This window comes from Meriones unguiculatus, chromosome X (assembly GCF_030254825.1).
Source record: "Meriones unguiculatus strain TT.TT164.6M chromosome X, Bangor_MerUng_6.1, whole genome shotgun sequence".
Lineage (NCBI taxonomy): Eukaryota > Metazoa > Chordata > Mammalia > Rodentia > Muridae > Meriones > Meriones unguiculatus.
Window position 1 is genome coordinate 14651553 of NC_083369.1, and position 13115 is coordinate 14664667.

Sequence of the window (13115 nt, forward strand, 5' to 3'; positions counted from 1 at the left end):
CAACCAAACAAAAATAAAATTGAGAAAGCTACACTGGGGCTGTAATGGTAAATGAGTTATTTAGATATTTTAGGAAAAAAAAACTTTGAAGAACATGTAGTATTTGCACTTGATTTTGAAGGTTAGATCAGTATTTAGACAATAGTGGGGATTACGTCAGTTGCTATGGTGTATATAATCCCAGGACTGCAGAGGCAGAGGTAGGCGGATCACTGCAAGCTATATGAAGTTGTTCTGGGCTACATTGTGGGTTTGTCTGCTGTGTAGCTCTATAACCTCAGCACAACAAAGGTCCCAAAATGTTTCAGTCTTATAACCCCCCCTTCCCTCATTGTAGAATCTTCTTTCCTTGTATAAATTATTAATTAATGGCAGCTATTAATTTGCCTTTATAATTTGGTTAGTTTGAGATTGGTATTTATTGTGAGCATTCCCTTCTCTCTGCAATTTCAGAATTAATAGTGAACATCAGCAAAAGTAACTCCTGGAATGCAGAATATTTACTAGAATCTAATATTAGATTGTTTATTTGAGGTAAAATTTTTGTACAATGAAATGCACAAATTCTATTCCTTCTGTTTTCTTTTTTTGCTGTGTATACTCTGGAACCTTGTAATATTAGGCTAGAGCTTTACCACGGAAATCCAACCTCAGCTATACCCTAAGATTTTTAAATTAAAAGAACAGAATTTTTTTAAATGAATTAAGTTGTAGTGCACTTGAATGTCTTTCTGGGTACTTTGAGCCACAGATTTTAAATGGATTCAAGAGTGTTTTATACAAGGAGTTTTGTTATTCTACGGTGATACTAGATAAAACTAGACACCTTTTAACTTCAGACTTTATGTAGATCAATACAATTACTTAAGCAATAAACTATTGGTAATGATGAGAATTAAAAATCATTTCTAAAAAGTCTTGCCTTTAGAAGTTTTGTGCTTTGAAAGCATCTTTAGGGCATATAAGATGTAACTGTTATTTTTCCTGCTGATCTTTCATAAATTTCCTTTTAGGGTTTCTGTCAACATTCCTTGTACTTATTTTAGATTTCAGCAGTTTTGTATAGAACCTTCTAGGTTGCTCTAGCATTGTTGGATTTCAGTTTTATTTTACACAGTTTTACTTGTATAGATAATTCAAAGCTAATTTTAAGTACACTTTTTCCCCTAAGGAGATGAAGCCTTATCTAAATCAGTGCCTGTCACAGTGGATGATGATGACGACGACAATGATCCTGAGAATAGGTATGGATTCCATCTGTAAGGACTTAAGATTATAACATACCCTAGGCGTGGGCTCAAACAGTGACAACACAACAGCAACCAGGTTGTAAAAACCAGGAATTCCTGCCTTAGAAAGACTCATGCACAGTCTTCTTGCAAGTATCAAAGACCAGAAAATGGGCTAAAGCTCAGAAACCTTAAGAGAAAGTAGATATCAATATTAACACACCCAGTATAGGGTGTGTTATAAAGAACTGTCAACTTTATATTTCCATGTAAACTGTTATCTTTTGAGACTTGATTTTGACAGATTAATTTTTGATGCAAATGAATCATAATAAATGGCAACAACAGACATCTATATTTGATTATTGTTTTGTCATTTGGAATAAATAAAGATTATTCATATCTTTAAGATTAGGAAATTGCTTTCAAACTAAGTTTCAGTTGATTCATATTTTAACGTTTTTTTAAATAAAATGGAAGTAGATAATATGACATTATTCACTTCCATAAGGCTTAAACAATTGGTTTAAATATAAACAGTGAAGCCTATATAGTTTTACATAAGCAATGGCTGAGAAAAGGAAAAAAAAAGGACCCCTGTTACAATATGTCAACATGGTTCTATGTACATTTTTTAAACATTTCATGAACTTTAGAATAGTAGTCATAATCTTCAGTGAGAAGATAGCATGGTATGTGGAGTGGATGGACCACTTCTAACCTTTTAATAATTTTGTGATCATGGACTGGTGACTTACCTTCTTTTGCCATAATTTTTAATCTCTAACATTGGAAATAGTGTTTTCTCTATTTAATTGTTACCAAAATATGAGATAACCTCGAGATAATTTTATTAAAGAGCTCCAAAATGACTATCTATTCTTAATACAAAGCTCTGCTATTAAGAAACTGAAAATTCTATGTGCTTGCTGTCATAATTTGGTGAGAGATGAAGGAACTGCTCTAAGGGCATGTTACTCTAGCCCTGTTTTATGTCTTGCTGACGCTGGCAGGTTTCTCTTTCAGCCATTGGCATTCTGTTAGTACACAAATATTTTTAAAATTACGGTGAAAGGTGATAGTTACATTTATAGTTAAGTAGAACTCAGTTGTAAACCCAAAGACTTAGCCTCTGCTTTCCTATTTACTTTTTTCCTTACAAATGTCTGTCTTAAGTTATTTGATGGGATAACATGGATGAGACCCACAATGGAATAATGAAAGCATACAGTGTTTTTTGTCAGGAATTTTATAGTATACCATCATTACTAGATTATGAAAGCATTTAGAACTTGGTTGTCTTTTAGAATGCTTTCATTTTTCACTTATAGATGCTGCTGTTTTCCTAGAAAGTACAAGTCCTCGGATGTTACTAGCTGTTACTAGTACTCCGTTCTTCATTGTGAGAGATGAGCTTTTACATTAATCTACCTACTAAGAATGTTAAAATGTTAAAAATGTTAAAGTATCATTTTTGTTACAGCTTATCAAAATTTAACATTTTTATTTTTAAAATGATTTTATTCTGTTACTGATAACTTTTATTGGAAAGTATATTTAGTTTCATTTTGTATTTATAATTTAAAAAATACAATCCTGCTTTTATTTTGAGCATGTCTTTATATTCATTTTAATGTGCTTTTATAAAATTTTCAATTTAATATACACTATACCAAAGAAGCATCTTACTATGCATTGGTTATCTACTCTTGATATCCCTGGTGGGAATGCAGGTACCTCTTCGCACGATTTTAGTACAAAGTATGTGAACATCTTTCACTATGCACTAAGTAACTTTAAAATTTTTGTTTGCAGATCATTATTAAATCTTGGTATTTTTTTAATTTCGTATTTTTTGAGTGAGATGTATCTTAGTAGAGAGCATATTGTAATTGCAGATTTGTACACAATTGTATAATTGTGTCTAAATTGTGTATAAATTTTATATGCTTTGCTTTTTTGGTAGTATTGTAACACATGTCCCATGTTGGTGTTTATGAAGAGGTAAATAGTGTATTGTTTCAAATGCTTAACTTTGGATGCAATAAATTTATATAAAACTTTTTCTTGTTCAAGCATTTAATTTTAATTCTGATTGTCTTTCATTAAAGTTCAATAAGACTTTGCTAGAATAAAGTTATATGGCCTACTTTATAATCCAAAGAAGTTTTCTCATTCCTGAAATTACTGCAGTCAGTACTTTAAATTGCTAAAATTCCTATGCTTATATTTTTGTGAAGGCTTAACAAACAATTCCTATTATTTACTTTTTCTCTTTTAAAGCTGTGCTATTAAGAAAATTTAAAAAAACAAGGGCTTTTGATAAGTTCCATCTGTATTTTGGTCTACAAGATCAAGTTCCAGGAAAGCCAGGGCTGCACAGAGAAACCCTGTCTCAAAAAACAAAACAAAACAAAATATAGAGACCCGTCTTCAGTATTTTGCTGTAAATAAATAACTTGTTTAACATTTGAGAGTAAATAAACAATTACCACTGTGAGTTAGAATGGTCCTATTTAAAAATTTCCATTTAGTTGACCAAGTATAGTTTGATTGAAGCAGATAGCTATCATGTTTCTGATTGAGCTTGAAATTTACGCAATTTGAGAATTTACCTCATATTTTCTACCTTAGGCTTTACGTACTCTTTAAAAAGGAGGAGAATAATAGTAATGCCAAGTACCTTGTTGGTTTTTGTGAGTCAAGGTCTCACCATATAGCCCAGCCAGGAACTCAAATATATCTACCTGCCTCTGCTACCTAAGTAAGTGTTGAGATTAAAGGAGTGTACTGCCCACTGTGCTCCATGGCTGGTCAGAGTTCTTTAAGTTACAATATATGTCAGTTTCATTTGCTTTTTAATACTTAGTTTAGTTTTAAATTGGTTCTTGCTTTGAAAAGACATGCCATATAGTTGAAAAACTTTTGGTTTGCAATTCTTAGCCCAAATTCATGGGAACAGTAGTGTATGAGAATTTGGGAATTTTTAAGATGTTATACCTGCCTAGACTTTACCATTTGAATGTCCCATCCAGCTCTACAAATCCAAAAGATTTCAGAGCATAGCAGATTTAGGGATTAGGAATGTTCAGTATATACATATATTGGGATTTCTTTATGTTTTGATCAGTATAACTGGGGCTTTTTAACCAAATATTTTCTCTTTGTATATATTTTAAAACTTATACTGTCAATGGGCTTCAGTAATAGAATATTAATGCATGTCCATCATATTAGTGATGAACACACACAAGCACATAAATGCAAATTCTGGTATGGAGATTATTGATCAAAGTTGGAGAAGACTGGGATTCTTGTTTTATTTGGCAATAGGTTTTTGCTTTTTATTTTTATTTTTTAAATTGTTATTTATTTTTTGATGTTTTGTTTTGTTTTGTTTTTTGAGGAAGGGTTTCTCCATGTATCCTTGGCTGTTCTGGACTCATTGTCACTGAGGCTGGCCTTGAATTCACAGAAATCTGCCTGCCTCTGCCTCCCTGAGTATTGGGAATACAGCTGTGCACCACCACATCTGGCTGGCTAGGTTTTTGCCTTTTAGACTAGGAAATATACAAATTATTTTTTACTTCTCTGTCTGTATGATGTGGATATTCTATAAATGGTGGCTTTGTATTATTAATAATTACTTGGGAAGAGACTAATGATTCCTGGATGTTGATCATCATATAATGAAGATATTTAATGGTTACTTATCTAACTTCGGTAGACTTAGTGAAATAAATATATCACAAGTCTCTTAATATGGCTTGCATTTGAAATACATTTCCAGATGATCCTGTTCTCTATACAAATTTGCTAAGTCTAGAATTTTTTTCCTGTGTGTTTTTTTTTTTTCATTTTAATGGTACTTTTTTGGTTATTAAAATTATTTCGAATCTTCATTGTACTTAAAAAACAGAAAGCATTGAAGTAAATAATTTTGTTTTTCTTTTAGTTTGGATTTACCTTTAGGCTTTAAGTATTTACAAGTTTTAAGGTAAAAATTTTCAGTTACATCATTTATATGGTTCTGGTAAATATAGTCAATTAAGTCTAATGGAAGTGCCAAAAGCTATAGATAGGATTCACTGGCCAACGATTAAACTCATTGCAGTTGTCTTTTTGTACTAGACAATTCATCAAAGAAAGAAATACAGTCAGGATTGGTGACCTTTCTCCTGTGGGTAGGCCTTAGACATTATACTAAATAGCCTTTCTTGCTTTCTGTGCTTTGGTGATATTAGGACTTTGAGCAAATGAGAAATAGTCTGCCATGAGAAAGTCTGTAAGTTACTGTTAGCAAAAGTAACTCATTTTTCTGACTCTATACCCTTTGTTTTAAACTTAGATATTTTATAATTGTGGTTTTTAATTCTGTTTTCATTTTCAGTATAAGAATAATGAATAAAATAATGAATTCTTTAATATAACTAAATTTCCCATATTGGTGTTATTTTTTTTTCTTAAAATTTCTCTAAAGTCAGGAAATACTAATTTTATTTTTTTTCCTTTTCTTTCCTTTTCTCTTCTTTATTTATTTATTTATTTTTTTTTCCAGTTTTTCCAGGCATGCTTTCTCTGTGTAGCCCTGCCTGTCTTGGAGCTCTGTAAGCCAGGTTGGCCTTGAACTCACAGAGATTTACCTGCCTCTGCTTCCCAAGTGCTGGAATTAAAGGTGTACACCACCATGCCCAGCTTAAATACTCATTTTCTAATTCAGTGTGGTTTAAGCAGAATAGCCCGTGTGTAAAATATTAATAACCATGGGTTCTTGTTTTTTTCTTTTTTTAAACAATTCTTACCGACTTGGAGGCTGTTTAGACCAGGTTGGCCTTGAACTCAAAAGCTTCACTGGCCTCTGCTGCTAGAGTGCAGGGAGAAAAGGCATGTACCATCACCTTGGGTTCTGTCTATGAGTTCTTAATTTTACACAGCTTTTCCTTTGCTAGTCCTGATTTTTGTTTTTTAGAAAATAATATTTGGATATTAATTTTCTGGTACTCAACAAAAAAGAAAAGAGGGGTGCTTGTCACTGATTACAGCCTCTATAGGACATGTGACTGAAGAAGCAATTGGAACTGTTGTTTAGCTTTTGATGATTTACTGAATTCCTTGTGAATTCTATCGTTTCTGGGTATAGATCATCATGCCTTAGTTACCTTTTAGAAAACTTCATAGCAAGGGAGCTTGAACCAGAGTTAAAATAATATATTAGTATAAAATTTGAAAATTTTTTACAGTACTTTGAAATTTTTTATTGAAAAAAAATCAACCTTTGAAGAACGTAACATCAATTAAAACAATGCCTTACACTCTGTTGGACAGATATTTGTTTACCATTTTTTTCTTCCTGAAAATAGTAAACATTCCACAACTTTAGGCCTTTGGATTGTTTTACAAATGAACCAGAAAAGTGTAATGTGGTGTCTTTGTGTTAAATATACTTAGAAACTCTGTTGTCTAAATAACGTGTATTTAAGCCAATGATCTTACTTTGTGAACTATATATTCTGCTGTGATACTTTGTGCAGAATGTAAAAAAAAAAAACAAACAAAACAATTGTTCTGAAGTTTCTTTTTTGCTTATATATCGGGACAAGCAAGTCATTGGCATTACAAAAATATAATTTTAATTTGTCAGTTTTCTTAAACTTGTTTTCAGAGCCTCTCAAATTATAAAATAGTAGTTGTAGGCTACATGACTCGATGTCACTGTAGTTTAGAGATAAAAAGCATAGTAGAGTATAGATACTGAGAGTTCTTTTAAATAGAAAATCTTTAAAAGTCAAAACTTGGATTTGTTCATTTGTAAAAACATAAATATTTGACTGGCTATGAAGTGCATGTATATGTATACTCAAACACGAACATTTATCTTTTAGAATGACAGTGATGTGTTTATCCAGGCAATCATCAACATAGAAGTAGTTCATGACCAGAGAGTATAACAATGGCACCTGAAACTGATTGGGATGCAGGTTCTTAGGCTTTCCTGTTGTGTTTGTCACACTATCTTTGTTTACTTGATTATGTCATTTGTAATCTCTAACTGGAATGTAGGGTTCTGACTTTTGGCTCTAATGTTTTGTGTCACTTTTGTTATGGCTTTTTCTAAAGCTGTCTGGTACAGGATATCCTTGAGAATCCTTCCTTATAAAGAAATTCACTGATTTCAATTATTGATTTATATATCAGCAAGAAGCAGCTTTCCTTTCCTTTCCTTTTCCTTCCCTTTTCCCCTCTGTCCCCCCCTCCCTTCCCTTTCTCTTCCCTTTCCCTACCCTTTCCTTGTTTGATCACTTTTAACAAAGCAATTCTTTTCTATATAGGATGATAATTTCTTACAGCTTTTTTAGCTTTTTAATTTTGTTTTTCTGATTGTGTTATTAGGCTCATTTCCTACTTTTTGCTATTTTTTTTAAGATGAGCTATAATAAGGCTTTATTGTCTTAGTGTCTACTGTGTAATTTAGAAGACTTAGTTCATATGGATTTGGGAGTCCTATTATTCTCTTAGGCATCAGCCTGATCATTGTTTGTAAGGTTTTACCCCTCTTCTATATTGTTTTACTTTCTCCCCTTTACTTTCCTTTCCTTTCAGGAAAATGGAAGCTCTTTTTACTTTGGGATCTTGCCCAGGCTTGCTTCCATAAGAATGCCATAGTCTGTGCCTTTAATGCTTCTGATAGGAAGTTCCAGGGGCAGTACCTTGTTGCCTGGATAAGTTTCCCAGAAACGTCCTTGAAAGCCTCAAGAAAGGAAACTTCAGAGCAACAGAATCAACTAGGGATCATGACTATACATCCATCACATGCCTACCAGTGTGAGTCCAGCTGAGGCCTCCAAAATGATGCTTTGCCAGCCTCAGCTGGGACTCAAGTGATGATGTCTTTGAAGTTTCTGTGACCCGTGACTCCAGAGTTAAGGTAGTGGAGTTTCCCTTTAAAGCATCTCACAGCAGTCTTTGTAGGTGGGGCATATCTCACCTCAGCATGCTTTCTGACTAGTCATTTAGAAGGTTGTCCTCAGCCCTTACTTAGGTCAGTTTGACATGTAACAGATTATGTTATAGGTTAGAATTATAACAGTCATGCCTTGACATATTTGGCTTAAACCGTCAGGTTTTAATTTTCCTTTTTAAGTTTACTTTTATTTTAATTTATAATTATGTCTGTGTGGTGGTATGTGCACATGAGTGCAAGTGCCCACAGAGGCCAGTGATAGTGGATGCCCCTAGTGCTAGAGTTACAGATGGTAGTGAGCTGCCTAATGTTGGTGCTTGGGATTAAACTCGTGTCTTGTGGAAGAGTGATGCATGTGCTTACAATTTTGCCACCTCTCTAGTTATTCACCAGTCATAATTCATGTGAAATGATTCAACTGTAACCTTTGCTATACATAGATTTTCCTTTGGTAAAATGATGTTCAAGGGCAGTTTTAAAATGCCCTTGTCTTGTAAAACTTAAGGAGTTTCCATTACTTTATACGTAACTAGTGACTTCAAAGAAAATGACCTTTCTTTGAAATTTGTGGTTTATTTCTTTTTAACGTAACTGTAATTATTCCCCATATTATAAAATTACTGAAGTTTATTGGCAAGTTAAAATTCTTTAATATGTGGTTCTGATTTCATTTTTTGTGATTTATTGAATAATTTATTAGTGAATATCATTCTATCATATTATTTACCATAATATCCTGTATTTATTTGACAATATAAAACTTGATAATAAATTAGGTAGATTTATATTTTGACTTTCCATTTAAACATTTTTTTAATTTTAAATTTTTTATTTATTACAACTTATTCGTTTTATATCTCAGTTGTAGCCCCCTCTCTCATCTCCTTTTAATCCCACCCTCCCGCTTCTTCTGGTCCCATGCCCTGAGCCCAGTCCACTTGTAGGTCCTCCTCCCCTTCCCTCTGATCCCAGCCTATCAGGTCTCATCAGGACTGGCTACATTTTCCTCTGTGGACTGGCAAGGCTGCTACCCCCTCAGGGGGAGGTGATCAATGAGCAAGCCACTGAGTTCATGTCAGAGACAGTTCCTGATCCCATTACTAGGAAATCCACTTGGAGATTGAGCTGTCATGGGCTACATCTGTGCAGAGGGTCTAGGTTATATCCATGCATGGTCCTTGGTTGGAGTATCGGTCTTTTCAAAGAATGCTGTGCCCAGAATTTTTGGTTCTGTTAATCTCCTTGTAGAGTCTATCTCCCCCTTCCATCATAAGATTCTCTGTACTCTGCTCAAATTGGCTATGATTTCTTAGCATCTGCTTTGATACCTTGCTGGGTAGAGTCTTTCAGAGGCCCTCTATGGTAGGCCCCTGTCCTGTTCCCTGTTTTCTCCCTCTTCCGATGTCCATCCAGTTTGCCTTTCTGAGTGAGGGGTAATAATCTTACACAGGGTCCTTCTTGCTTAGATTCTTTAGGTGTACAGAGTTTATTATGTTTATCCTATATTATATGGCTAATAACCACTTATGAGTGAGTATATACCATGTGTGTCTTTTTGCTTCTGGAATAGCTCAATCAAGATGATCTTTTCTAGTTGCTACCATTTGCCTGCAAATTTCATGATTTCCTTGTTTTTAATTGCAGAATAGTATTCCATTATATAAATGTACCACAGATTCTGTTTCCATTCCTCAGTTGAAAGAAATCTGGGTAGTTTCCACATTCTGGCAATTATGAATAAAGCTGCTATGAACATGGTTGAGCAAATGTTCTTGTTGTATACTTGATGATCTTTTGGATATATGCCTAGGAGTGGTATAGCTGGATCTTGAGGGAGCGCTATTCCTAATTGTCTGAGAAAGCGCCAGATTGTTTTCCAAAGTGGTTGTACAAGTTTATATTCCCACCAGCAATGGAGGAGGGTTCCCAGTTCTCCACAACCTCTCTAGCATGTGTCACTTGAGTTTTTAACTTTTGCTATTCTGATGGGTGTAAGGTGAAATCTCAGGGTCCTTTTGATTTGCATTTCTCTGATGGCTAAGGGCATTGAACATCTCTTTAGGTGTTTCTCTTCCATTCTCTATTCCTCTACAGAGAATTCTCTGTTTAGCTCCATACCCCATTTTTTAATTAAATTTCTTGGTTTGTTGCTTTTTAACTTCTTGAGTTCTTTATATATTCTGGATATTATTAGCCCCTTGTCAAAGGTAGGGTTGGTGAAGATCCTTTCCCAGTCTGTAGGCTGTTGTTTTGTTCTGATGACAGTGTCCTTTGCTTTACAGAAGATTTTTAGTTTCTTGAGGTCCCATTTTTTGATTGTTGATTTTAGAGCCTGTGCTGTTGTTGTTGTGTTTAGGAAGTTGTCTCCTGTGCCAATGAGTTCAAGGCTCTTCCCCACTTTTTCTTCCAACAGGTTTAGTGTGTCTGTTTTTATATGGAAGTCTATGATCCACTTGGACTTTAGTTTTGTGCAAGGTAAAAAATATGGATCTATTTTCATTTTTCTACATGTAAACATCCAGTTAACCTAGCACCATTTGTTGAAGATGCTATGTTTTTTTCCATTGTATGTTTTTGGCATCTTTGTCAAAAATGAGGTGTCCATAAGTGTGTGGGTTTATTTCTGAGTCCTCGATTCTATTCCATTGATCCTCCAGCCTGTTTCTATGCCAGTACCATGCATTCTTTATTACTATTGTTCTGCAGTACAGCTTGAGATCAGGGATAGAGAAAGCTTCTGACAATCTGTTATTGTACAGAATTATTTTAGCACTTCTCCGTTTTTTGTTTTTTCATATATAATTGAGGGTTTTTCTTTCAAGGTCTGTAAAGAGTTGTGTTGGAAATTTGATGGGGATTGCATTGTATCTGTAGATTGCTTTTAATAGGATGGCCATTTTCAATATGCTAATATTAATGGTCCACGAGCACGGGAGATCTTTCCATCTTCTGATATCTTCTTCAATTTATTTCTTCAGAGACTTGAAGTTTTTTTCAAGCAGGTCTTTCACTTTCTTGGTTAGAGTCACACCAAGGTACTTAATGTTATTTGTGGCTATTGTGAAGGGTGTTGTTTCCCTAATTTCATTTTCAGTCCTTTTGTCTTTTGTACACAAGAGGGCTACTGAGTTTTTCAGTTAATTTTGTATCCAGCCATTTTGCTAAAGGTGTTCATCAGCTATAGGAGTGCTCTGGTAGAATTTTTGGGGTCACTCATATGTACTATCATATTGTCTGCACATTGTGATACTTTGACTTCTTCCTTTCTGATTTGTATCCCCTTGATCTACTTTAGTTGTCTTATTGCTGTAGCTAGGACTTTAAGCACTATGTTGAAGAGATATGGAGAGTGGGCAGCCTTGCCTTGTCCCCGATTTCAGTAGGATTGATTTAAGTTTCTTTCCATTTATTTTGATGTTGGCTATAGGCTTGCTGTATATTGTCCTTACTATGTTTAGGTATGTGCCTTGTATCCTTGATTTCTCCAAGACTTTGAACATGAATGAGTGTTGAATTTTGTCAAATTCTTTTTAGCTATCTAAGGAGATAATCGTGTTTTTTTCTCCTTCAGTTTGTTTATATGGTGGACTACATTGGTGGATTTCCATATATTGAACCACCCTGGCATGTCTGGGATGACCCCTACTTGGTCATGGTGGATGATATCTTTCATGTGTTCTTGGATTTTGTTTGCAAGTATTTTATTGAGTATTTTTGTGTCAATGTTCATCAGAGTGGTCTGAAATTTTTTTTTTTTTGTGTGTGTGTCTTTATGTGGTTTAGGTATCAAGGTGACTTTGGCCTCATAGAATGAGTTTGGTAATGTTCTTTTTTTTTTGAAGAGAGACTTTTGATGACTGCCTCTGTTTCCTTGGGAGATATAGAACTATTCAATATATTCACCTAGTCTTGGCTTAATTTTGGCAAATGGAATTCATCAAGAAAATTGTCCATTTCTTTTAGATTTTCAAATTTTGTGGCGTATAGGTTTTTGTACTGAGACCCAATGATTGTTTGGATTTCCTCATTGTCTGTTGTTATGTCCTCCTCTTTGTTTCTGATTTTGCTGATTTGGATAGTGTCTCTGTGCCTTTTAATTAGTTTGGCTAAGGGTTCGTCTATCTTGTTGATTTTCTCAAAGAATCAGCTCCTGGTTTGTTTGATTCTTTTAATTGTTGTATTTGTTTCTCACTCACTGAGTGCAACTAAGTTTGGTTATTTCCAATCGTATACTCCTCTTGGGTGTGTCTGCATATTTTTATTCTAGGGCTTTTAGGTGTGCCTTTAATTTGCTTATATGAGATGTCTCAAACTTTTTTTGTGTGTTTTGTTTTTGTTTGTATTATTGAAGCTTCTTTTTGAATATACTTAATGATATAATTTTCCTCTTAGTACCACTTTCATTGTGTCCCATACATTTGGGTAACTTGTGCCTTCATTTTTATTGAATTTTAGGAAGTCTTTTAGTGTTTTTAAATTTCCTCCCTGTCCTAGCTGTCATTGAATAGAGAGTTGTTTAGTTTTCATGTGTATGTAGGCTTTTTGTTATTTTTGTTGTTGTTGAGGTCTAGTTTTAGGCCATGGTAGTTTGATTTGGTGCAAGTGATTATTTCAGTCTTCTTGTATCTGCTGAGGCTTGCTTTGTTCCTGAGTATATGGTCAATTTTTGATAATGTGCCCTGAGGTGCTGAGAAGGCATTTGAGTTTTGTTGAAAAGTTCTGGAGACATCTATTAGTCTATTTGATGTAGGACTTCTGTAAGTGTAATTAATGTCCCTATTTATCTTCTTTGTACATGATCTGTCCCTTGGTGAGAGTGGAGTGTCTAAGTCTCCCACAATTAAGGTGTTGGGATCAATGTGTGATTTAAGCTTTAATAATGTTTCATTTGCAAATGCAGGTCCTCTTGTATTTGTTGCATAGAT

At 34.2% G+C, this 13115-nt stretch overlaps 1 protein-coding gene across 8 annotated transcripts in view; it reads left to right on the forward strand.

Annotated features, from left to right (window-relative positions):
- Window positions 1-13115, forward strand: part of Atrx (ATRX chromatin remodeler) — a 156253-nt gene that overhangs the window by 68271 nt on the left and 74867 nt on the right. For all 8 annotated transcript variants that reach the window (XM_060374617.1, XM_060374619.1, XM_060374622.1 and 5 more), the window contains one exon: window positions 1172-1244. In XM_060374617.1, coding sequence (XP_060230600.1) covers window positions 1172-1244 — 73 coding nt within the window. The remainder of the gene's footprint in view (window positions 1-1171; window positions 1245-13115) is intronic.